This window comes from Ranitomeya imitator, chromosome 5, assembly GCF_032444005.1.
Source record: "Ranitomeya imitator isolate aRanImi1 chromosome 5, aRanImi1.pri, whole genome shotgun sequence".
NCBI lineage: Eukaryota > Metazoa > Chordata > Amphibia > Anura > Dendrobatidae > Ranitomeya > Ranitomeya imitator.
In genome coordinates, this window is record NC_091286.1 from 259142718 (window position 1) to 259166624 (window position 23907).

General features: G+C 45.3%; 1 protein-coding gene across 1 annotated transcript in view; it reads right to left on the reverse strand.

Annotated features, from left to right (window-relative positions):
- RNF217 (ring finger protein 217) overlaps positions 1-13498 on the reverse strand; it is a 97727-nt gene extending 84229 nt beyond the window's left edge. Inside the window, exon 1 of the mRNA XM_069726097.1 lies at positions 12754-13498. Within this exon, the coding sequence (XP_069582198.1) occupies positions 12754-13230 (477 nt within the window). The 5' untranslated portion in view covers positions 13231-13498. The remainder of the gene's footprint in view (positions 1-12753) is intronic.
- Positions 13499-23907: the final 10409 nt, after the last annotated feature.

Below are 23907 nucleotides of genomic sequence, written 5' to 3' on the forward strand. Positions count from 1 at the left end.
CGCCCGCGTCTCTGCAAACCGGAAGCGCTCTCAGCGCTGCTTCCCACCATGTCGCCTCTTACCTCTGGAGGGAACGGAGGGAAGATTCCGCCCAGGGATACCACACCGCTGCTCAGCTCCACTCAGGAGGGCATTACCACAGGTATCCACACTGCGCCGTGCCTTTCATTAGCACTTACCCAACGGTGTCCCAGCAGGGAGACCGTTGGTACCTTCAGGCTTCCCTGTCAGCCGCACCAGATGAGGGGGGAGCCCGCAGGAACATTCCCCCGACACTGTCTACCTGCTCTGGGACCCCTGTCGCTCAGCAGAGTCGATACAGGCGGTAGCCCAGGCAGGTCTTCCTCTTCTTAGCCATAGAGTTCTTCTCTGTGGGTTCCCTTCTAGGAACAGGAAACCAACTGAGGAGCGAGGGGGGGCCGCCCCTTTTATCTCTCTGTAGGTTTCCTGTTCCTAGGGGCGGATCCCCTCTCTCTAGTGGGTGCTGTCGTGGCGAATAGAAAAAAAAAAAATCTATAACACCAGAATGTGTGGAAGTGCCACTGAAAGAACCCAATGAGGCAGGGGCTGAGATTTACGCACTCCAGAAACAACATTACATCTGCCCTTTTCCCAACAGCAATTTAATCCTATTTACAGAGGTTTCTAAAATCCACGGCTAACGATGACCCTAAATGATTTTTAGTTAGAGGAAAAGAAAATGACAAAGCTGCTATAGCCAGAATACACCGATATACCATAATCTGGTAGGCATACTTATATTAACAACCTATTTGCAGGTGAGCATTGCTTTTTTTCTTAGAGCCTCTTTTTGTGGAGGGAGAAGTTGAAGACTTTATTTTGGGGTATAGATGAGGGTTAGAATATTGATCGTTATGAAATCCAATATTGCTGAGTTTAATAATCATTTTAATATGTTACCTTTTGATCATATATTTGATCAGCTGCCATGTGCTTCTAACAGCCGCGGGTGGAATCACAATCCACCTGCGGCTGTTAACATGTTAAATGCCGCTATCAAATTCCCAGCGGTCGGCGCTTATAGCAAGTGAGCATTTCTGCTACAAACCACAGGGCTGCAGCCCTTCTCTATAAAGTACAAGCGATTGAATGATCGCAGCTTCTAGTCTCCCATGGAGACTATTGAAGCAAGCACAAAGATAAAAAAAAAAAATTCTTAAAAATATAAAAGTTCAAATCCCCCCCTCCCCCCCCAATTCACCCCATTCAAAATAAAACAATTAAGAAAAAAAAAATATTTGGCATCACTGTTCAAAATCGCCCAGTCAATATGTAAAAAGAATTATCCAATCGTTAAACATTGTAGCGAGAAAAAAAAGTCAAAACACCAGAATTATGTTTTTTTGCTCACTGCAACATTGCATTAAAATGCAATAACGGGAACCAAAAGATCGTATCTACAACCAAAATGGTATCAATAAAACTGTCAGAGACGCAAAAAAAAAAAAAAAAGCCCTCACCCAACCAGAGATCCCAAAAAATGGAGACGCTACGGTTCTCAAAAAAAAAAAAAAAAAAAAAAAAAAAAAAAAGGGAGACTTGTTTTTTTGACAGCCATTGGATTTTTTTTCACCACTTAAATAAAAAAAGAACCTATGCATGTTTGGTATCTAAGAACTCGTAATGACCTGGAGAATCATAATGGTCGGTCAGTTTTAGCATTTAGTGAACATGGTGAAAAAAAAAAAATTTAAATCCCCCAAACTATTGTGGAATTGCACTTTTTTGCAATTTCACAGCACTTGAAAAATAACCACGTTATGGCTGAGAAGAAGGGGAGCAAAAAAAATGGAAACGCAAAAACTGAAATACCCAGGTCCTTAAGGGGTTAAGCAACGTAAAAAATGTTCTTCCTTTTGCAATTTAAATGTCATTTTACATTATATGAACTCCCGTATAAAATTAATTTGCATCTGTTCTGGCATATCCTGACAGACTACTTGATCTTGATCACTAGAAGCATTTTTTCATGCATACTTTTAAATGGGTGTTCTCAAGTTCTTAAATTGCTCCAATTAGACAGCATGAAAATAAGCAAGCTCGCAACGGACTTGCTTTTTTTATCTGTTGTCCTTCTCCTGCAATGAGAGATTATATAAGGTATATGGTTTTTTTAATTTTTAACAATCTGTTGCCATGGAACCCAGGTGCTACAGCCTGGCTGAGGGTACAAAGAAGTTAAATTCTAGGAGAAGGGTTAACTCTTAACATACCAGCCACCTATTTCCAGGCCATTGATTTCTATACAGCAGTTAGCTGCAAACCTCCCTCCTCTTCCTCTGTTTTTCTGAAGAGACCCAGTTAAAAATCACCAGCCAGGGTTCTCTGCTCTTCCCTTATGGAGCTGTTTGCTTGTTCAAATGACCTGTTATCTCTATGTGTAAATACAGGAATAACAGTGCAGACTCAGAACAAAGCACCAATGGCTGAACTTGTAGTTCTAATACTACAGTTCTATTCACCAGAGCTGTCACTCACTGAGGAGAGCCCACCCTGCTAGAAACCAGAAAGTAAGGAGTCTAAAGGTACCGTCACACATAACGATATTGTTAACGATATCGTTGCTTTTTGAGACGTAGCAACGATATCGTTAACGAAATCGTTATGTGTGACAGCGACCAACGATCAGGCCCCTGCAGGGAGATCGTTGGTCGCTGGGGAAAGTCCAGGACTTTATTTGGTCGCTGGACTCCCGCAGACATCGCTGAATATGCGTGTGTGACGCCGATTCAGCGATGTCTTCACTGGTAACCAGGGTAAACATCGGGTTACTAAGCGCAGGGCCGCACTTAGTAACCCGATGTTTACCCTGGTTACCATTGGAAAAAAAAAAAAAAAAAAAAAAAAAAAAAAAAAAAACACACTATATACTTACATTCCTGTCACGTTCCTCAGCTTCCCTGCGTCCCCCAGTGTCAGCGCCGGCCGGCCGTAAAGCAAAGCGGTGACGTCACCGCTCTGCTTTCCGGCAAGCGCACTTACACAGTGCAGGGAAGCTGAGGCCGGGGGACGCGACAGGAATGTAAGTATGTAGTGTTTTTTTTTTACTTTTACAATGGTAACCAGGGTAAACATTGGGTTACTAAGTGCGGCCCTGCGCTTAGTAACCCGATGTTTACCCTGGTTACCCGGGGACCTCGGGATCGTTGGTCGCTGGAGAGCTGTCTGTGTGACAGCTATCCAGCGACCAAACAGCGACGCTGCAGCGATCGGCATCGTTGTCTAGATCGCTGCAGCGTCGCTTAATGGGATTGTGTTGCTCCAACGGCTCGAGAGACAATTTGAGAATACCCCTTTAAGTAAGTGACATGAAAGATGCTTATGTAATCCACTGAGAAAACAGGTTTCTCTCTCTGATACACCCATAGCAGAGGACAGATATTTTAGCACAACACTGACAGGTTAAAGCAGTTTAACTTGCTTATCTCTCCCATAATAGACAGAAAACAATCAAGTAGCAGCACATGTCAAGAATCCAGTAAGTATTCATCCCAATGGCGGGCACAGCAGAAACCAGTTTTGTCCATGGCAAGCCATGTTTATGATCAAAATAAGAACAATAAAACCTCAAATGTAAGCAGCACTTTAACACATAGAAGGACTACATAGTCAGAAGAAAAAAAAAAATCTACTATATACCGTAATTGTCTAAGGGTCACTTCCGTCTTTCTGTCTGTCCTTCTGTCTGTCACGGAAATCCCAAGTCGCTGATTGGTCGTGGCCATTTTGCCACGACCAATCAGTGACTGGCACAGTCCGGCGGCAAAATGGCCGCTCCACTCCCCGCAGTCAGTGCCCGCTCGATACCCGCACCCCCCAGTCAGCGCTCACACAGGGTTAATGGCAGCGTTAATGGACCGCGTTATGCCGCAGTGTAACGCACTCCGTTAATGCTGCTATTAACCCTGTGTGACCAACTTTTTACCATTGATGCTGCCTATGCGGCTTCAATAGTAAAAAGATCTAATGTTAAAAATAAAAAAATCATTATATACTCACCTTCCGTTGGCCCCCCGGATCCAGCCGAGGCCTTTCCCGCTCCTTGCGACGCTCCGGTGATTGGTCCATGCATTGCGGTCTCGCGAGAGCGCTACTTTATCATCTCGCGAGACCACAATGCACTCTTGGGACCGGAGCGTCGCGAGGAGCACCGGTAAACGCCTCGGCTGGATCCAGGGGGGGGAGCGACGGAAGGTGAGTATATAACTCTTTTATTTTAATTACCGGTAATTTTTATTTTTTTTGCCCACATTGCTATATACTGCGTGGGCTGTGCTATGCTATACTACGTGGCTGGGCCCTCAAAAACCTGAATCCTGTGTATAAATTGCATTATTCTGAAAACTTCATAAATAAACTACATGCATATTCTAGAATACCCGATGCGTTAGAATCGGGCCACCATCTAAATAATAGGGGGTGGGAGGGGGTTGGGGACAGGGAACTTTTTTTTTTTTTTTCAGTAATGGTGCTTTTACGTTTTGCGTCCAGGTCGGTCGGGGCATATGTCAGAAATCCCCAGCAAAACGCAGTCCAGATATATGCACCCCATAGGGCCATTTTTGGGAGTGTACGCCTACAGGAGACAGACAATCAGAAGTACTAGACTGTGTTACGTGTCAGCTTCCTGTAGGCGTACACTCCTGAAAATGATGCACAGCAGAGTGAACGTGCTCTCTGCCATCAACATTACAGTCTAAGGTCCCGTTATGTGTCTGGACCGCATTCTGTGAGGGATTTCAAACGTATGCCCCGATGGGGACACATAATGCAGTGTGAAAGCATCTTAAGGCCGGGGTCACACTTGCGTGTGCAATGTGAGAAACTCGCATCAATACTGATGCTGCCGCTCGGGACTGGAGTGTGCGGCTGCATGTAATTCTATGCAACTGAATGCTCCGGTCCCGAGTGCCGGTATTGATGCGAGTTTCTCACATTGCACACGCAAGTGTGACCCCGGCCTAAGGCTCAATATCAGCAGAGGCAAGATTACAGTGACAGGCAACACATCGGTACACAGCTGATAGCAGGATCGACCAATCACAATAGGTGATGTAACAGCTGACCCTGATCCCCTCCCTTCACAATGATCCTTGCACACGCTCATTAGATGCTTTAATACAAAAGATTGGGACAGAGATTGCTCATTGCAGCTAGTGTACATTTCCTAACACCAGGAAGTTAGTCTACAAAAGCCCCAGTGGTCAGTGTGAAAATTGCAAGATGTCGATTTTGTTAATTAAAGATTGTGATAGGGGGTAGAAGCAAAACAAATTGCCAAATTAAAGATATAATATGCACCCAAAACCTTTGACAAACACCTGTTTTAAACAGCAATTCATTTTCTGAGGAGTCTTTCCTTTTTTTTTTTTTTTTTTTTTTTTTAAGGGGGATCACTAGTTTTATGTAACTAAAACCTAGAGGTGTTCCATAGCTATAGCGCAATACCTATTCAAACAGACAGGCAACATGACTGCAGGGCGGGGGGGGGGTCACACTGATAACAAGAATGGGGGTCCCGTGTCCCCAATTGAATGCGAGGTCTACAGGTCCGACAAAGATATCCAAACACTGAACTTGGTTATCTGTCACTTCATAAGAGAAAAGAGCGTCAAAATATGTGTCTGTTCCGAAAGAATACAACCCCAATTCTCCTGAAAAGTAGGAGTGCGATCAGTGGGATGGGATATAGTGTGGCAGGTATAGTATAGTCCGAGCAGGTTCACTTCTAATCCATCTTTGGGGATCAGCATCGGCCATACAATACATGAGGCTCCGGTAAAAAAAAGATGGAGTTGTAAGCCTTTCGTTTTTAACATACGCATTTTTCTTTTCGTGTCCCCAAAAACAGAAATCTTTTAGTAAATCCTCTCCGTACAGATGAGTGAGAAACCGACAATTTATTTTGCTATCGGTCATAGGCATCTAACCTTAGACCATTTACTTTACAGTAGAGAATTGACCTGAGGATAACGCACTTCTGTAGTAATCATGTCACACAATATGACTCATAGAATCCGCCGAAGATAACCGACTGATCATATGGAGACCTGGCTGGTCTGGGGACAGAGTCCTGCCGCCAGAACAGGTTTGTACCGCCCTGCACCCATCAGAAACTAGACTTGTGGCTCATGGCTGACTTTTTTTTTTTTTTTTTTTTTTTATGTTATAATCATAAAGAAGAGTTGGCGAACCAAAACAGTAAAGTAGTGACAATATAGCTAAAGTGTCAGGAGAAAAAAAAATGGCTAAGGCGGCTCCGAGTTACTAAATGATCACAATGTAAAGAGGCACTGGGACCAGCTTTCTCTGGAAATTATCAGGTTCAGGTTCAACTTTCTCCTTGTGAAGAGCTTCAAGTCGGCGTAAGGAGACTTATAGGCCATGAAATACTCCAATTTAAATATGCCATTTCGCAACGCTCCTTTAGAGTTCATAGAGTTTTAGGATTGGAACATCCAATAGATGGCACAACAGTTTTCTAAAGAGGTTATTGGAATATTTCTACTGACCTTAAAGATGTATCTTAGAGGAATTGTCCAGGACTATGATAATGACTACTCAGTTCAGAGGGGCCCAACACAACTAATACTACTAGCAGGGCGCCAATTCGCCCCAAAAAGGAGGCTGAGCTGCACTACCGAGAATGGCCACTACAGGGTGTCAGGAGGGTTTTCCGACTGTATACACCGTGTAGTTCTTGAGGCCACGGAATATGCTGACTGATGAATTGTGGGGGCAGGGGGATGAGACCTTCGTCAATCAGCTATATATAACTTATCATAAAGCTAAGGCTTCAATATTTTAGTCTTGAACAAGAACAAGCCCATGTGTTTTTCTTTATATTATTTCTGATCTTTGCACTGGAAGACATTAACGTTGTTACCTAGAGCAATAAAATTAGCAGACCTGTCTAGTGCTTTCATGGTGTAATCTTCATCTGTGCCAAGATAAGACATAAAAGAACTGTAGCCAAGAAAACTTGAAGGCCAGGTGTCAGCAAGTAAGGGTACCGTCACACAGTGGCATTTTGATCGCAACGACGGCACGATTTGTGACGTTCCAGCGATATATCCGTGACGTTCCAGCGATCTCACTGTGTCTGACACGCTACTGCGATCAGTGACCCCGCTGAGAATCGTAGGTCGTAGCAGATCGTTTGAAACTTTCTTTCGTCGTCTAGTGTCCCGCTGTGGCGGCATGATCGCATGGTGTAACAAAGGTGTGCACGATATTGTATACGATGTGCGCATAGTAAGCAACGGCTTCTACATCGCACATACGTCATGAAGTTATCGCTCCAGCGTCGTACATTGCAAAGTGTGACAGCAGTCTACGACGCTGGAGCGATATTGTTACGAAGCTGGAGCGTCACGGATCGTGCCGTCGTAGCGATTAAAATGCCACTGTGTGACGGTACCCTAAAAGGAAAAAAATAAAAAATAAAAATATCCCTTTACAAGGTTTTTTCCCCACAAACCATAAAATAATCTGACCAATAAAAAAAATGTAAGATAATAAGGGGAAGGTCAATGCTCACTATTCTTGGAGTCTCCCATCCATGTTCCCTCTTACCAGCACAGAAGTGGTGAAACGTTGTGCGCACGCCTAGCTCCAAACAACCTGGGTATGTCTCAGGGTAACAGCCGAGAGGGAAGAAGCACTATGGCCAGTGGGATCGTCTACCATTGTGGCTGTGAGAAGCAATGATCCAACACATGATATAGGGGTGGTCTACAATCACAAGTTATCACCTATCCGTAGTAGACCGTACACTAATCATTATAGCAGAGGGACCACCAATCACCAGAATGAAGGACCTGTGCTTAAATGGAGTGGTGATCCAAAATGCAAGGTCACTGCCTATAGGACTACTGAACGCAATATCAAACGAGATCATCGCAGTTCACCCTGGTATTCCTCACTGAGGTCAGCGCAGGTCCTGGGCCCGCTCTTGCTGCAGCCTCTCTCCTGCTCTTCAGCATGAGCGGTCACCTCAGGCCACAACTCCTGTCCATGAACAAAGGACGTGCAGATGGATTACATTCACCATCCAACCTGAAGGAACTAGAGAGGATCTGCAAGAATCCAGGTGTGAAAATCTTGTTGCATTATTGCCAAGAAGACTCCTGGCTGCATTAGCTCAAAAGGGTGCTTCTATTCAATACTGAGCAAAGGGGCTGAATACTTATGATCATGAGATAATTCAGTTTTTCTTTTTTAATACATTTGCAAAAATTTCTACATCTGTTTTTTTTTTTTCAGTCAAGATGGGGTGCAGAGTGTACATTAATGAGAAAAAATGAACTTTTTTGAATTTACCAAATGGCTGCAATGAAACAAAGATTGAAAAATGTAAAGGAGTCTCAATACTTTCTGTTCACATAGTATATCAATATTTCAAGTCACCTTCTGAGAATCAGAATGACATGAACCTCCAGCGCTCATAGGCTGCATTTTACATATACCATTACTCACTCGCAGTGGCATATGTAAACGAGGAAACATGAAAAAAAAAAAAATTATATATATATATATATATATATATATATATATATATATATATATATATATATATATATATGTGTGTTCCACAATCGGCAGTCATTCGTTCCAAGCATGGTTGAATACTTGCCGAGCAGCTATGGGTACGTGCCCACGATCAGGAATATAGTAGAGTATTTGACGCAGCGTAGCCAGCAATAAGAAGTCATTCAGTGATGAGTTTTAACCCCTTAGTGACCGAGCCAAATTTTTGAAATCTGACCAGTGTCACTTTATGTGGTAATAACTCTGCAATGCTTCAACAAATCCCAGTGATTTTGAGACTTTTTTTCGTGACACATTATACTTTATGATAATGGTAAATTTAGTTCAATATTTTTTGTGTTTATTTATAAAAAAGATATAAAAAAAATTAGAGAAAAATGTTAAAAAAATTAGCAATTTTCTAAATTTGAATGATTATCCCTTTAATCCAGATAGTCATACCACAGCAAACCATTAATAAATAACATTTCCCACATGTCTGCTTTACATCAGCACCATTTGTAAAATGTTATTTTATTTTGTTAGCATTTTAGGAGGTTTAAAAATGTAGCAGCAATTTTTCATTTTTTCAAAGAAATTTACAACATTTATTTTTTTAGGGACTTATCCATGTTTGAAGTGACTTTAGGGGTCCCATATATTGGGAAACCCCCAAACGTGATACCATTTTAAAAACAGCACCCCTAAACATATTGAAAACTGCTGTCAGGTAGTTTATTAACCCTTCAGGTGCTTTACAGGAATTAATGCAAAGTGGCATGACAGAAATGAAAATGTGTATTTTTACCACCTAAGTGTTGCTAACTTCTAAACAGATTACTACAGCCGTCTGACTCTAGGGCCGCTATTTGGTCATGAATTGCCATCGCAAACATCAGGACCACACAATCATGATCTGAGGGCACCAATTGGAATAAAGAAGAAGCCCCCACACTCTGTTAATCATTTATAATGATGTAGTCACTATTGACAGCAGCATCTAAGGGGTTAAACAGATTTAGAAGGCGCAGATACTGATCGTGGCTGATACAGCAAGTTGTCAGCTATAGTGTACAACCAACAGATGCTGGATTGTCATCTGTATGGGGAGGCTATTCTCTTATATGTAAGGTCAGTTAAAAGACGTATTGGCGGTCATTAAGGGGTTAAACCATCTCTACCAATTAGTTGACAGGGAGTGCATTGTCCCCTTTGTTTTTTTTTGTTTTTTTTTGGGGGGGGGTTAAGCCCCTTTTTAGGACAGACATAATATACATATATAAAGGAAAAGTGAAGTTAAGGATAGTTCTGAGATATTAGTACTTTTGCATAAAGTAACTCTTCTAGCAAGGTACCAAGATCCCCACCTTATAGTAAGTACGGGGCCGATAATGATACAGGCGAACAAAACATTAATCTCACATGTAATTGTGAGGGTATGTGCACACGTCAGGATTTTCCTGGCAAAAAAAACACGGACATTTCTGCCAGAAATCCGCATGCGATTTTACCACGATTTTAGTGCGTTTTTCCCAAATGCATAGAATTGCAGGAAAAAAAAAAAACGCAGAAGATCCGCAAAAAATAACGAACATGCTCATTTTTTTTACCGCAATGCGTTTTTTTGCGCGGAAAAAAACGCATCCATGTGTACAAAACATGCAGAATGCATTCTAAATGATATAATGTATGCGTTTTTAATGAGTTTTTATAGCGTTTTTAGCACGAAAAAACCTGAACGTGTGCACATTAAAGGTTTCCAGTTTCCTACGAGACCCTCATTCATTTCTAAAACACAAGCTGCAGAGCTGTCCAATAGAGACAAGGAAAGACAAGAGCCGGACCCCGGAGCTCGGGGAACAGTTACATCTGAAGTCCAATTATTGGGGCATGCATGTAAATAAGGCCGCCCAATGTCAGTCTATAGAGTATGGGTGCCCCAGACAGATGATTGGAGCCATGGGGAGTCAAGCACTCCGAAGACATTCAGTTAGCACACGAGCATGCTCGCTCATCACTACTGCTGATCTTTCTCTGGAAGACACCACAGCAATGTTCTGCTGTGAATGGGAGATGGCTGAGATAGCTACCAAGCCCAGCCCCCTCCGTCAGGCATGAATGGGGGGCACAGCAGTGCTCAAGGTGGGATCAGAATATTTACTTCCCTGACAGTTGGTAAAACACGTTATCACAACTGTGACACACAATGCAGTGGAAACCAACATCCTTTCTCCGCTATCTCCTTCCGCTGTGCTAGAGACCAGTTGTTTTCTTAGGAGGAAGATAAACCCAGTCAGCCACACAGGAAGTGACCCACTCACAAAAGGCCCAGTGTGGAGATCTAAGGTTGCAGACATAAGGAAGTTCACTACAGCATTACCAGCAGTTTTCTGACATCTAGGTTTAAAATAATTCGTTTTGGACCACCCCTTTAAAATGAAGTAGAAATATACAAAAAAAAAAAAAAAAAAAAAAAACAAACGACAAAATAAGCCATACAGTGCTCATGAAGGCACCGATATCTACGCAGGACAGTCCCGAGAAGGCTGGTTACATGAAGAAAGCACAGCGCTGGCAGCTGACACCAGAACTTTCTCAATGTAGTTTTCATTTCCACCTAAAGGACATAGCGGGTCCATTGTACATTTCCATATTCCCAGCCATGATGGACTGCCGCCATGGTGACATGATTGGAGTCTCAACATGGCAGAGACCAATAGCTGCCAGACGCAGGAATGACAAGATATAGTACACCGCACACTATGTGTATATTTGCAAAGCGGTGGAGAGTTTATTAACAAGTTTGACTATATTGCATGAAAAGCGACCAGAGGTAATTATTATGACGTTTCGGCCCTACCAGGGCCTTAATCATATAATCGCTTTAATGTGCATATAGAGGGGGAGAGGAGAAGGTCCTTGTGGATAAAGGCATACACTTTAAATGCCAAATGCATCGGCGCTCCCGATACCGGCAGCAGGGCGCGGGAGCGCCGCTCAGTTCCTTCATCCACCAAAACCCATCTCAGGGCTGTTGTTGCGTCATTATACGCATTATCATTTGGCATTTAAAGTGTATGCCTTTATCCACAAGGACCTTCTCCTCTCCCCCTCTATATGCACATTAAAGCGATTATATGATTAAGGCCCTGGTAGGGCCGAAACGTCATAATAATTACCTCTGGTCGCTTTTCATGCAATATAGTCAAGCTTGTTAATAAACTCTCCACCACTTTGCAAATATACACATAGAGTGTGCGGTGTACTATATATTTTCATATATGTAGGGCTTATACAGCCCACTACACCTGCACCTCGCTCCCCCATTATACCGAGTGCGCGCCAATTTTCTGTATATAGACGCAGGAATGACATCACAATGCTTCACTTTTCCCTGCAGTGAAGTCATTTCCCACAAAATATCACAGACTGTACAGCGCGGATCATTGTACAACCGCCAATCAGTGGCCAGCAGACTGTACAGCACGGATCATTGTACCACCAGCAATCAGTGGCCAGCAGACTGTACAGCACGGATCATTGTACCACCAGCAATCAGTGGCCAGCAGACTGTACAGCACGGATCATTGTACCACCAGCAATCAGTGGCCAGCAGACTGTACAGCGCGGATCATTGTACAACCACCAATGAGTGGCCAGCAGACTGCGGATTATTGTACCACCACCAGCAATCAGTGGCCCGCAGACTGGGATCATTGTATCACCACCAATCAGTGGCCAGCAGACTGGGATCATTGTATCACCACCAATCAGTGGCCAGCAGACTGTACAGCACGGATCATTGTACCACCAGCAATCAGTGGCCCGCAGACTGCGGATCATTGTACCACCAGCAATCAGTGGCCAGCAGACTGTACAGCGCGGATCATTGTACAACCACCAATGAGAGGCCAGCAGACTGCGGATTACTGTACCACCACCAGCAATCAGTGGCCAGCAGACTACGGATCATTGTACCACCACCAATCAGTAGCCCGCAGCCTGTGGATCATTGTATCACCACCAGTGGCCCGCAGATCATTGTACCACCACCAATCAGTGGCCCGCAGACTGGGATCATTGTATCACCAGCAATCAGTGGCCAGCAGACTGTGGATCATTGTACCACCGATCAGTGGCCAGCAGACTGCGGATCATTGTACCACCACCGATCAGTGGCCCGCCAGCTCCTGCCCCCCTTACCTGCGAGCTCAGGTAGCGCTTCAGGCACTCCTCACACACCCCTTTCTTGCAGCAGAGTAGGGGCTTGATGGACTTGTCCTCCAGACACACCCGGCAGCTCATCAGCACCTTGGGGCCGCCATCGGCGAGGCTGCTGATCAGGAAGGGGGCCAGCTCGAGCTCCAGGCTGGCCGGGCTCAGGGGCAGCTCCCCGGTGGGCCGCACAGAGCTCCGGGGGGTGCTGTCCGCCAGGGGGCGCTGCAGCTCGTGCTCCGCGGGGGGCTCAGGGGACAGGTCTCCGGAGAGGTCGCTCTCTACGCAGTACACGGTGCACAGGACGCCGCATCTCTTCCGGGGCTTGTGGCGCACGGAGCTGGCGCGGGTCCCCGGGGCAGGCGGCCCCTTCTCGTCCTCCTCATCGTCGTCCTCCTCCTGGGCAGTGTTGGCGGAGTGCTGCACGTCCTGGCTGTGCGGCGCCTCCTCATGCTGATCCCCCATTCCCGGAGCCAGGCTGCCCGCACCGCGCCGTCTGCTTCTCTTGTGCTTCCGGGTCCGTGCTCACCTCCCACTATTGTCAGTGGCGAGCCGCACCGGGCCCACGCTGCTGCTCGGCGGGCAGTAGCCCCATGCACAGCGCCGAGGTCTCACCGGCGGGCCGCGCGCCTCGTCCGTGTACAGTCCGCAGCACAGCCCCGGGAGAGCATAGCCGAGCACAGCACCCAGCACAGCGCCGGGGGCGGGGCCAGCCTGCATCTTCCTGCTCTGCACAGCTGTTACCGTACTCCACCCTGTAGCCGAGGACTATTACCGTACTTATCCTAGTGCTCCTACCGTATCCCTGCTAGTATACTGCGTGCATTAATCGCCTATATATGGCTAGTTCTATTACCGTAATCCTTCCAGTAAGCTACAGCGACCAGTTTGGTGTTGGCCAGCTAGCTGAGCAGCATTAGCTTATAGCAAAGCCGAGCACTTATCACCGTATTCCCTCTAGTACTGCAGCTGACCAGTGTCTTATTACCGTACTCCTTAGTCTATACTACAGAGCCTAGCAGAGCGTCTAAAGAGCAGGACTGAGTATGAGATTTCTTCTATAATCCCACAAACTGCTGGAACTGTAAGACGCTGCGTTTATGACGCAGCAAAAACACGCAGCGCCAAAAACGCACCAAAGCTCGTGGCGGGGATGTAGCCTCATCCTCCTATTAGTCTTCACGCCCCAGCAGAGCGTCTGAACTCGCCGATTACCATATTGTTCCGCGCCAATCACCGGATTTATCCCGGATTTCTACTGTATCACCTGTTGTGAATTCTGTTGTCAAGCTCCCTCCTGTGGTCATGAATGGTACTTCAGCTGGTTCTGTCCATGGGCTTCCTCTGGTGGTTGTGAGTGGGGCTGCGGCTTCTGAGTTTCCTTCCACAGGTGACGAGGTTAATTCGTTAGCTGGCTGCTCTATTTAACTCCACTTAGATCATTGCTCCATGCCACCTGTCAATGTTCCAGTATTGGTCTGTTCGCTCCTGGATCGTTCTTGTGACCTGTCTTCTCCAGCAGAAGCTAAGTTCCTGCTTGTTTTTCTCTTGTTTGCTATTTTTCTGTCCAGCTTGCTATTTTGATTTTTGTCTTGCTTGCTGGAAGCTCTGGGACGCAGAGGGAGCGCCTCCGCACCGTGAGTCGGTGCGGAAGGTCTTTTGCGCCCTCTGCGTGGTTTTTTGTAGTTTTTGTGCTGACCGCAAAGTCACCTTTCCTATCCTCTGTCTGTTCAGTAAGTCGGGCCTCGCTTTGCTAAATCTATTTCATCTCTGTGTTTGTGATTTTCATCTTAACTCACAGTCATTATATGTGGGAGGCTGCCTTTTCCTTTGGGGAATTTCTCTGAGGCAAGGTAGGCTTTATTTTTCTATCTTTAGGGCTAGCTAGTTCCTTAGGCTGTGACGAGTTGCATAGGGAGCGTTAGGAGCAATCCACGGCTATTTCTAGTGTGTGTGATAGGATTAGGGATTGCGGTCAGCAGAGTTCCCACGTCCCAGAGCTTGTCCTGTATTATTAATAACTATCAGGTCTTTCCGTGTGCTCTTAACCACCAGGTCCATTATTGTCCTAACCACCAGGTCATAACAGTACAGGTGGCCACTGTTGTGAATTCTGTTGTCAAGCTCCCTCCTGTGGTCATAAATGGTACTTCGGCTGGTTCTGTCCATGGGTGGTTGCCAGTGGGTTGCTTTTGCCCTTGCCGGTCCCGAAGAGGCCCTGGACGCATATTTCTATGGATTTTATTTCGGATCTCCCTGTCTCTCAAAAGATGTCGGTCATTTGGGTGGTTTGTGATCGCTTCTCTAAGATGGTCCATTTGGTACCCTTGTCTAAATTGCCTTCCTCCTCTGATTTGGTGCCATTGTTTTTCCAGCATGTGGTTCGTTTACATGGCATTCCGGAGAACATCGTTTCGGACAGAGGTTCCCAGTTTGTTTCGAGGTTTTGGCGATCCTTTTGTGCTAGGATGGGCATTGGATTTGTCTTTTTCCTCGGCTTTCCATCCTCAGACAAATGGCCAAACCGAACGAACTAATCAGACTTTGGAAACATATCTGATATACTTTGTTTCTGCTGATCAGGATGACTGGGTGTCCTTTTTGCCTTTGGCTGAGTTCGCCCTTAATAATCGGGCCAGCTCGGCTACTTTGGTTTCGCCGTTTTTCTGCAATTCTGGTTTCCATCCTCGTTTCTCTTCAGGGCAGGTTGAGTCTTCGGACTGTCCTGGTGTAGATACTGTGGTGGATAGGTTGCAGCAGATTTGGACTCATGTGGTGGACAATTTGACATTGTCCCAGGAGAAGGCTCAACGTTTCGCTAACCACCGGCGCTGTGTGGGTCCCCGACTTCGTGTTGGGGATTTGGTTTGGTTGTCGTCTCGTTATGTTCCTATGAAGGTTTCCTCTCCTAAGTTTAAGCCTCGTTTCATTGGTCCGTATAAGATTTCTGAGGTTCTCAATCCTGTGTCATTTCGTTTGACCCTTCCAGCTTCTTTTGCCATCCATAATGTATTCCATAGGTCGTTGTTGCGGAGATACGTGGCGCCTGTGGTTCCATCCGTTGATCCTCCTGCCCCGGTGTTGGTTGAGGGGGAGTTGGAGTATGTGGTGGAGAAGATTTTGGATTCTCGTATTTCGAGACGGAAACTCCAGTACCTGGTCAAGTGGAAGGGTTATGGTCAGGAAGATAATTCCTGGGTCTTTGCCTCTGATGTTCATGCTGCCGATCTGGTTCGTGCCTTTCATTTGGCTCGTCCTGGTCGGCCTGGGGGCTCTGGTGAGGGTTCGGTGACCCCTCCTCAAGGGGGGGGGTACTGTTGTGAATTCTGTTGTCAAGCTCCCTCCTGTGGTCATGAATGGTACTTCAGCTGGTTCTGTCCATGGGCTTCCTCTGGTGGTTGTGAGTGGGGCTGCGGCTTCTGAGTTTCCTTCCACAGGTGACGAGGTTAATTCGTTAGCTGGCTGCTCTATTTAACTCCACTTAGATCATTGCTCCATGCCACCTGTCAATGTTCCAGTATTAGTCTGTTCGCTCCTGGATCGTTCTTGTGACCTGTCTTCTCCAGCAGAAGCTAAGTTCCTGCTTGTTTTTCTCTTGTTTGCTATTTTTCTGTCCAGCTTGCTATTTTGATTTTTGTTTTGCTTGCTGGAAGCTCTGGGACGCAGAGGGAGCGCCTCCGCACCGTGAGTCAGTGCGGAGGGTCTTTTGCGCCCTCTGCGTGGTTTTTTGTAGTTTTTGTGCTGACCGCAAAGTCACTTTTCCTATCCTCTGTCTGTTCAGTAAGTCGGGCCTCGCTTTGCTAAATCTATTTCATCTCTGTGTTTGTGATTTTCATCTTAACTCACAGTCATTATATGTGGGGGGGCTGCCTTTTCCTTTGGGGAATTTCTCTGAGGCAAGGTAGGCTTTATTTTTCTATCTTTAGGGCTAGCTAGTTCCTTAGGCTGTGACGAGTTGCATAGGGAGCGTTAGGAGCAATCCACGGCTATTTCTAGTGTGTGTGATAGGATTAGGGATTGCGGTCAGCAGAGTTCCCACGTCCCAGAGCTTGTCCTGTATTATTAATAACTATCAGGTCTTTCCGTGTGCTCTTAACCACCAGGTCCATTATTGTCCTAACCACCAGGTCATAACAATCACCGTTATTACGTGAGATGAATCCAGTGTCATCGTTTCAGTCTTCATCTGGTGGATTGTTGGATTTCTGAAAAAGTTCAGCTCCAATGATTTCTGCTGGACATCCTGATTGCCCCCAGTGTGCTACATCCAGTAGGAGAAGTCCATATATCCGTCCTGCAGCCGTCGCTGGACACTGCTGCTATATGGCGGCATAATAACAGTGAGTGGGTCACATTATGACCCACAAGCAAGTCACAAACTTAGGACCACTTGAGACTCTTTGCAGCATTTTGTTGCCAGCTAAATTACACCTCTAACCCTGGCCAGTATTTTTTTCTGCACCCACACAAAAATAGTGCACCTAACTAAGCTTCTCAGTTTTGCCGCACAGTTTAATACCTTTATGGCCTCCACACAGTACAATGCGCCAAAGATGCCAACTACACACATTATCGACCCCTTACATACCTTTTGAAGCTCATACATTGTCACCCATACAGTATGTTGCCCCACATACACAGTATGAGGCTGTGCAATGGCCCCCACACACATTATGATTCCCCTACATTGCCCCTCAACTCATCATCTCTGCAGGGCCTCTCCATACTGTAAGAAGTCACCAGTGTCTACACCAGTGGTCCCCAACTCCAGGCCTCGAGGGCCGCCAACAGTGCAGGTTTTCAGGATTTCCTTAGTATTGCACAGGGGTTGGAATCATCACCTGTGCAGATGATCACATTACCACCGATGCAATACTAAAGAAATCCTGAAAACCTGCACTGTTGACGGCCCTCGAGGCCTGGAGTTGGGGACCACTGGTCTACACAGTTTGATGTCCCCATATTCCACCCCCACAAAATATGATGACCCTAGGTTTCCCTCACACACACAGTATGATGTCCCCACAGTCCCCCTCTCCATAGTGTGATACCCTAAAGTGGCCACTTTCCCCCAGTGTGAAGTACCTCCACTCCACTGGCAAATATATACAGTAACCAGAAGTGTATATACACTATATAAAAATAAACATATGCATGTTTATCTCAATATCTGACATGAAAACAGAATAAACCTTTACCATTTAGATCAATTAGGATTATCATTATTATTAATATTTGCCAAATGTGTTATGATCAGGTGGCCTTGGAGCAGCATGAAATGACCTTCGCTGGAGCAGTGGTAACTATACTGACTGCAAACCCTGATCCTATCACCGCAACTAGAAGTAGCCGTGGGGTGTGCCTAATCAGACCTAGACACCTCGACACAGCCTAAGGACTAAATATCCCTAAAGATAGAAATAGGAAAACTCTCTTGCCTCAGAGTAGACCCCCAAAGGATAGGTAGCCATCCACAAATAATGACTGCGAGTAGGAGAGGAAAAGACACACGCAGACAGAAAACAGGGATAAGCAAAGGAGGCCACTTCTACCTAGATAGGAAAGGATAGTACAGGATACTATGCGGTCAGCATAAAACACTACAAAATATCCACAGCAGAAAAATACAAAAACTCCGCCACCTAACTAAAGATGTGGAGAGTATATCTGCGACTCCTGCGAGTCCAACTAGACTGAGAAAAACATCAGGCACAGTCTAGCAGGAACAAAATAGAAACAAGATAAGCACAGAAAATAAACACACAGCAATGTGTCTAAAAAAAAATGAAGCAAACACTTAGCTGAATTGGCAGCAAGCAGGAGAGGCCAGGCAGAGGACCAACACTTCCAAAGGAACATTGACTACTGGCAAGGACTAATGAGTCCTGCACAGCTAAATACCCCAGTCAGAATTGCAATTTGCAGAAACACCTGTCCAAGACTGCTGCTCAGGAATAACTGCATTACCATCAACCACCACCAGAGGGAGCCCAAGAGCAGAATTCACAACACAAATGCCAGAATAATGAAAGAGAGAGAATGTTTTAAGGCATTTTTATTACTTACTGCCAAGTGAAAAGTTTACCTACACTAAGATTACTATGCCTTTAAACAATTCTGGACTGCCCATATGATCATGTCATGTGTTTGGAAACTTCTTTTTTTCCAACATCAGAGTTAATTAGAGACACACCTGTGGATGTATTTTAATGCACACTTGAAACACACTGCTTCAGGGCTGCCACTAGGAATTTCAGGGCCCCATACTGGCAAAATTTACAGGGCCCCCCTTGAGACTCCGCCCAGGCTCCACCCCAGCCCTACCTCCACCCCTCAAACTGTCCACAGTCTCACTGCTCTCTCTTGTAAAAACTACACTTCAGACCAATCACACATTAACAGCTCAAATCACCAGATCAGAGTATAACCAGCAGCTTTTGTTTAGGCCAAAAGATTTTTTAATCTGCCACTATGACAAGGTAGACTCCTCTGGCCGGGCTCTACTCTACTCTAACCTATTAAACATTTGTTAAAATATGCAATACAATTTAGGTATATTTTTATTTATTTTTCAATTTTTAAAATGACCAATATCACATACAAAAGACAAATACCACCACACCATGACCAGGCACCATATTACCACCACATAGTGACTTATAATACCACATACAAGGAACAAATACAGCCACACCATGTCCAGACCACATATTACCACCACATAATGACCGAATACTACAGTACTGATCATTAATAAAAAAAAACACAATACTAATATCATCATAAGTGCCATTATACACTGGAGATCTGTACTTAGTATGCAGTGTCCAAGTACAGGTAATACAGTCATCACCGGTTACATTATACACAGGAGCTCTGTATATAGTGTCAGTGTGCAGGTAATATAGTGATCACTGGTGACATTATACACAGGAGCTCTGTATATAGTGTCAGTGTACAAGTAATACAGTGTTCACTAGTGGCATTGTATACAGGACCTCTGTATATAGTATACAGTGTATAGTGTCAGTGTACAGGTAACACACTGACTCACCAGTGACGTCTCTAGATGAAGTCCTTCATCTTCGCTTTTCATCTTCATCCAGCACAGACCACCATCACTTCTTCCAGCCTTGGCTCGTCTCTGCAGGAAATAACAGTTATCTACAGCACCGCTTGCAGAGCACATTCCTTTTTTCCCAACTTCTACACTACACCAGATGAAGAAAAAAGGTGTCAGTGTCGCTCTGCAGTGTAACAGGACTGCCCCCCATTTAAAACAGTATCCTCAAAAAATAAAATAAATACATCACTGCAGTAATAATATCCCTTAATCAGCCCCTATGGTAATAATATCTTGCCCCCCCATGTGTCTCATTCCTGGCTCCAGCCATATGGTCTCCCATCCTGGCCCCATATGTCCTCCCATCCTGCCCTCATGAGTATCCATTCTGCCCCCATGTGATGTCCCATCCTGCCCCATATGATCTCCCCATCCTGCCCCATCTGTCTCCATCCTGCCCCATATGATCAACCCATCCTGCCCCATCTATCCCATGATCCTGCCCCATGTGTCTCCATCATATCCATCTTACCCCATGATTCTGCACCATGTCTCTCCATCTTGCCTCGTGTCTCAATCCTGCCCCATGATCCTGCACCATGTGTCTCCATCCTGCCCCATCTGTCTCCATATTGTCCCATGTCTCCATCTTGCCCCATGTCTCCATCATGTGTCTCCATCTTGCCACATGTTTCTTCATCCTGCCCCATGTTTCTCCATCCTGCCCCATATGTCTCCATCCTGCCCCATATGTCTCCATCCTGCCCCATGTGTCTCCATCTTGCCCCATGTGTCTCCATCCTGCCCCATGTTTCTCCATCTTGCCACATGTGTCTCCATCCTGCACCATGTGTTTCCATCCTGCCCCATATCACATGGTGCTGGATCATGGGGCAGGATGGAGCAGAATGAAGACCTGTAAACACTACTGAATATACGTTATATAGGTGATACTGCTGCGTACTGTATAGTCTCAGTATGTGTGTGTGTTTGAAATTACATTTTATAAATCATATATTATATAAATTCATTTGTATTTTGCAGTGAGTAATAAGTATTTTATCTCCTTTGAGCGACTCGGCTCAAAGTTGCATGGAACAGCGGGACCGAATAATGACTATTCTGACGATCTTGGGTTGGCTCATAAATATAAAAAAATCAAAGTTGGAACCCTGTCAAATAAAGGAGTTTCTGGGGCTAACATTAGACTCCCAGGTTCAAGAATGCCAACTCCCAGGTTCCAAAAAGGACAATATATTGGCCATGATAGCACGAACTCTACACAACCCCTCCATGACTCTAAGGAGGGCAATGTCGCTACTTGGCTCTCTCTCTTCATGTCTGCCAGCGATACCTTTCACACAATTCCACACAAGGGAGCTTCAATGGCATATACTGGAGTGGCAGTCAATACTAAAAAAAAATTTAGAAGGTCGTATCATTCTAAATTCCTCAGTTATTCATTCCCTTCTTTGGTGGGGAAAGAACCAAAATCTTTCAAAGGGAATTCCTTGGGTACCAAAAATATCTTGGGTAATAACAACCGATGCGAGTCCCAGAGGGTGGGGGGCTCACATGGGAAACAGTGGCTCAGGGAAACTGGACAGTTCAGGAACTATCAGCATCCTGGAACCAAAAAGAACTTTGGGCGGTGCATCGTGCTCGTCTATTTTTTCTAACTTACATTCGAGGACATCATGTCTGAATTTTTTCGGACAACAAAGTGACAGTAGCATACAGAAATCACCAGGGAGGAACAAGGTCTCGGTCACTGATGAGTTCCTCTGCCAAAATTATCAGTCTTGCAGAGGAAAATCTACTATCCCTCTCTGCGCTACATATTCAGGGATAAAACAACGAGAAAGCAGATTACTTGAGTCGAACCCAGTTGAAACAAGGCGAGTGGTCCCTAAATCAATCTATCTACAACCAGATTACAGAAATGTGGGGAACTCCAACAATAGACTTATTCGCCAATTCCCAAAACAAAAAAGTAAACAAATTTTGCTCACTAAACCCGGAAGGGAATCCCCAGGGTCTAGATACTTTTCTGATCCCATGGACCCACAAACTAACATATGCCTTTCCTCCAATTGTTCTGATCCCGGCAGTCATTCGGAAAGTCAGAGAGGACAAAACAAAAATGATCCTTATAGCCCCGTTCTGGCCAAAAAGGACATGGTTTTCCTGGCTAAGGATGCTATCGATCTCAGACCCATGGATCCTACCGAATATACCAGACCTGCTATAGCAAGGACCGATCTTCCACCCACAAGAGTCGAATTTACATTTGACAGCCTGGATTTTGAACGGAGACTATTAAAAAAAGGGGGTTTTCGGACAACTTAGTTGCCACGTTGTTAAAAAGTAGAAAACCTATTACTACTAAAATATATGGAAAAACGTGGACAAAATTCTTATCTGTCTCAAAGGTAAAAGTCCAGGATGGACCTTCAATTGATAAAATACTTGAGTTCCTACAAAAAGGTCTGGAACAGGGATTGGCGGTCAGTACTCTTAAGGTACAAATAGCAGCTCTGGGAGCACTCTATAATCAAAATATTGCGGCCAATCCATGGGTAATAAGATTTATTAAGGCGATAACAAGATGAAAACCTTTAATTACTCAAAAAATGCCCTCATGGGACCTAAATTTAGTCCTCTCTGCGCTAATGGGTAGAGTTGAGCGACCTTGACCTTTTTAGAGTCGAGCCGGGTTTCGCGAAACCCGACTATCTCAAAAGTCAGGTCGAGTGAAATCGGCCGATTATGACGTAAAGTCGGGATCGACCGAAACACGAAACCCAATGCAAGTCAATGGGGCAGCATAGTCGGCAGTGAGTGGGGGCCAGGAAAACACCTAGAGTGCCCATTTTAATGTCAAAACCATCCATTCTTCTTAATGAAGCTTGTCAAGTGTAATTTACCTTATAATAATTGGAAGGCATTTGAAATTGGGGGTCATTTGGCTAAAGTTGTGGTGGGTAGGGCTGGTTCAAGTAATTAGTGGGCCCAGGAAATCTGGACCACGTCACGGCAGTGGAGCAGGGAGAGGTAAGTATTTCAACTTTGCAAGTGCTGTGAACCTGAGCAAGCAGGGGGGGCCCACTCGTTGGCATTGGCACTGGCACAGGGCCCCTCAAAGTACAGCGGTGTGTTTGCACGGCGGGGGCGCCTCCCACCGGCAGCAACACTTTTGCGTACTATGAGAGGCCCTGTGCCAGTGACGTCGCCAACTAGTATTCCTCCCCCCACCTGATGAAGGAACCTGCACTTTCATCTGCACCTTCCTCTTTGTCCCCGTGTAAGGTGGTATGGTATGCGGGAAGAGCAACCTGACTTTCAGCAGGGTCACAATGTTGTTGTGTAGCGTGCACGGGGAATGTTGCGTTATGGGTCAATGTACCAGCAGACTCATCTATCACTGGCTGGGCAATGGGCAGGATGAGGAGGAAACACAGATATAGGCCCAAAGAATAAAGTTGGCTAAATGCAGTTCAAAATTGGTAACACAGGAATAACCAGGGGGCATTGCAGTGGAGGACAACTGGAATGAGAGGCTGACACAGAGAGTAGGCCCAAATCAGTAAGTAGTCGAAATGCAGTTCAAAATTGGCAACCGTAGTAAACAGGCGGCACAGCTTTGTTCAGTGGAGGAGAACAGCAAGGAGTGGCAGACACCGATAGTAGGCCCCAACCCAACTAGTAGGCCAAATGCAGTCTAACATTAACAACTACTTAACGAGCGCCTGAAAACGGAATTTCAGGACAGGAAACCAGGAGAACAGCAAGGAGCGCCAGACACTGTTAGTAGGCCCCAAACCAACTAGTACGCCAAATGCAGTTGTTCCATTTAACCACAATTTAACGAGAGCCTGAAGATAGAAGCTCAGGAAAGGCAACCTGGAGAACACCTTGGAGTGGAACACACCATCTCTCTCCACCCCATACCCATTTTGTAGGCCTAATGCAGTGTAGTTTTCTACAACTACTAAACGAGAGTCGGAAGACCGAAGCAATGGCAAGGAAACCTGGGGAACACCTTGGAGTGTAACACACCATCTCTCTCCACCCGATAC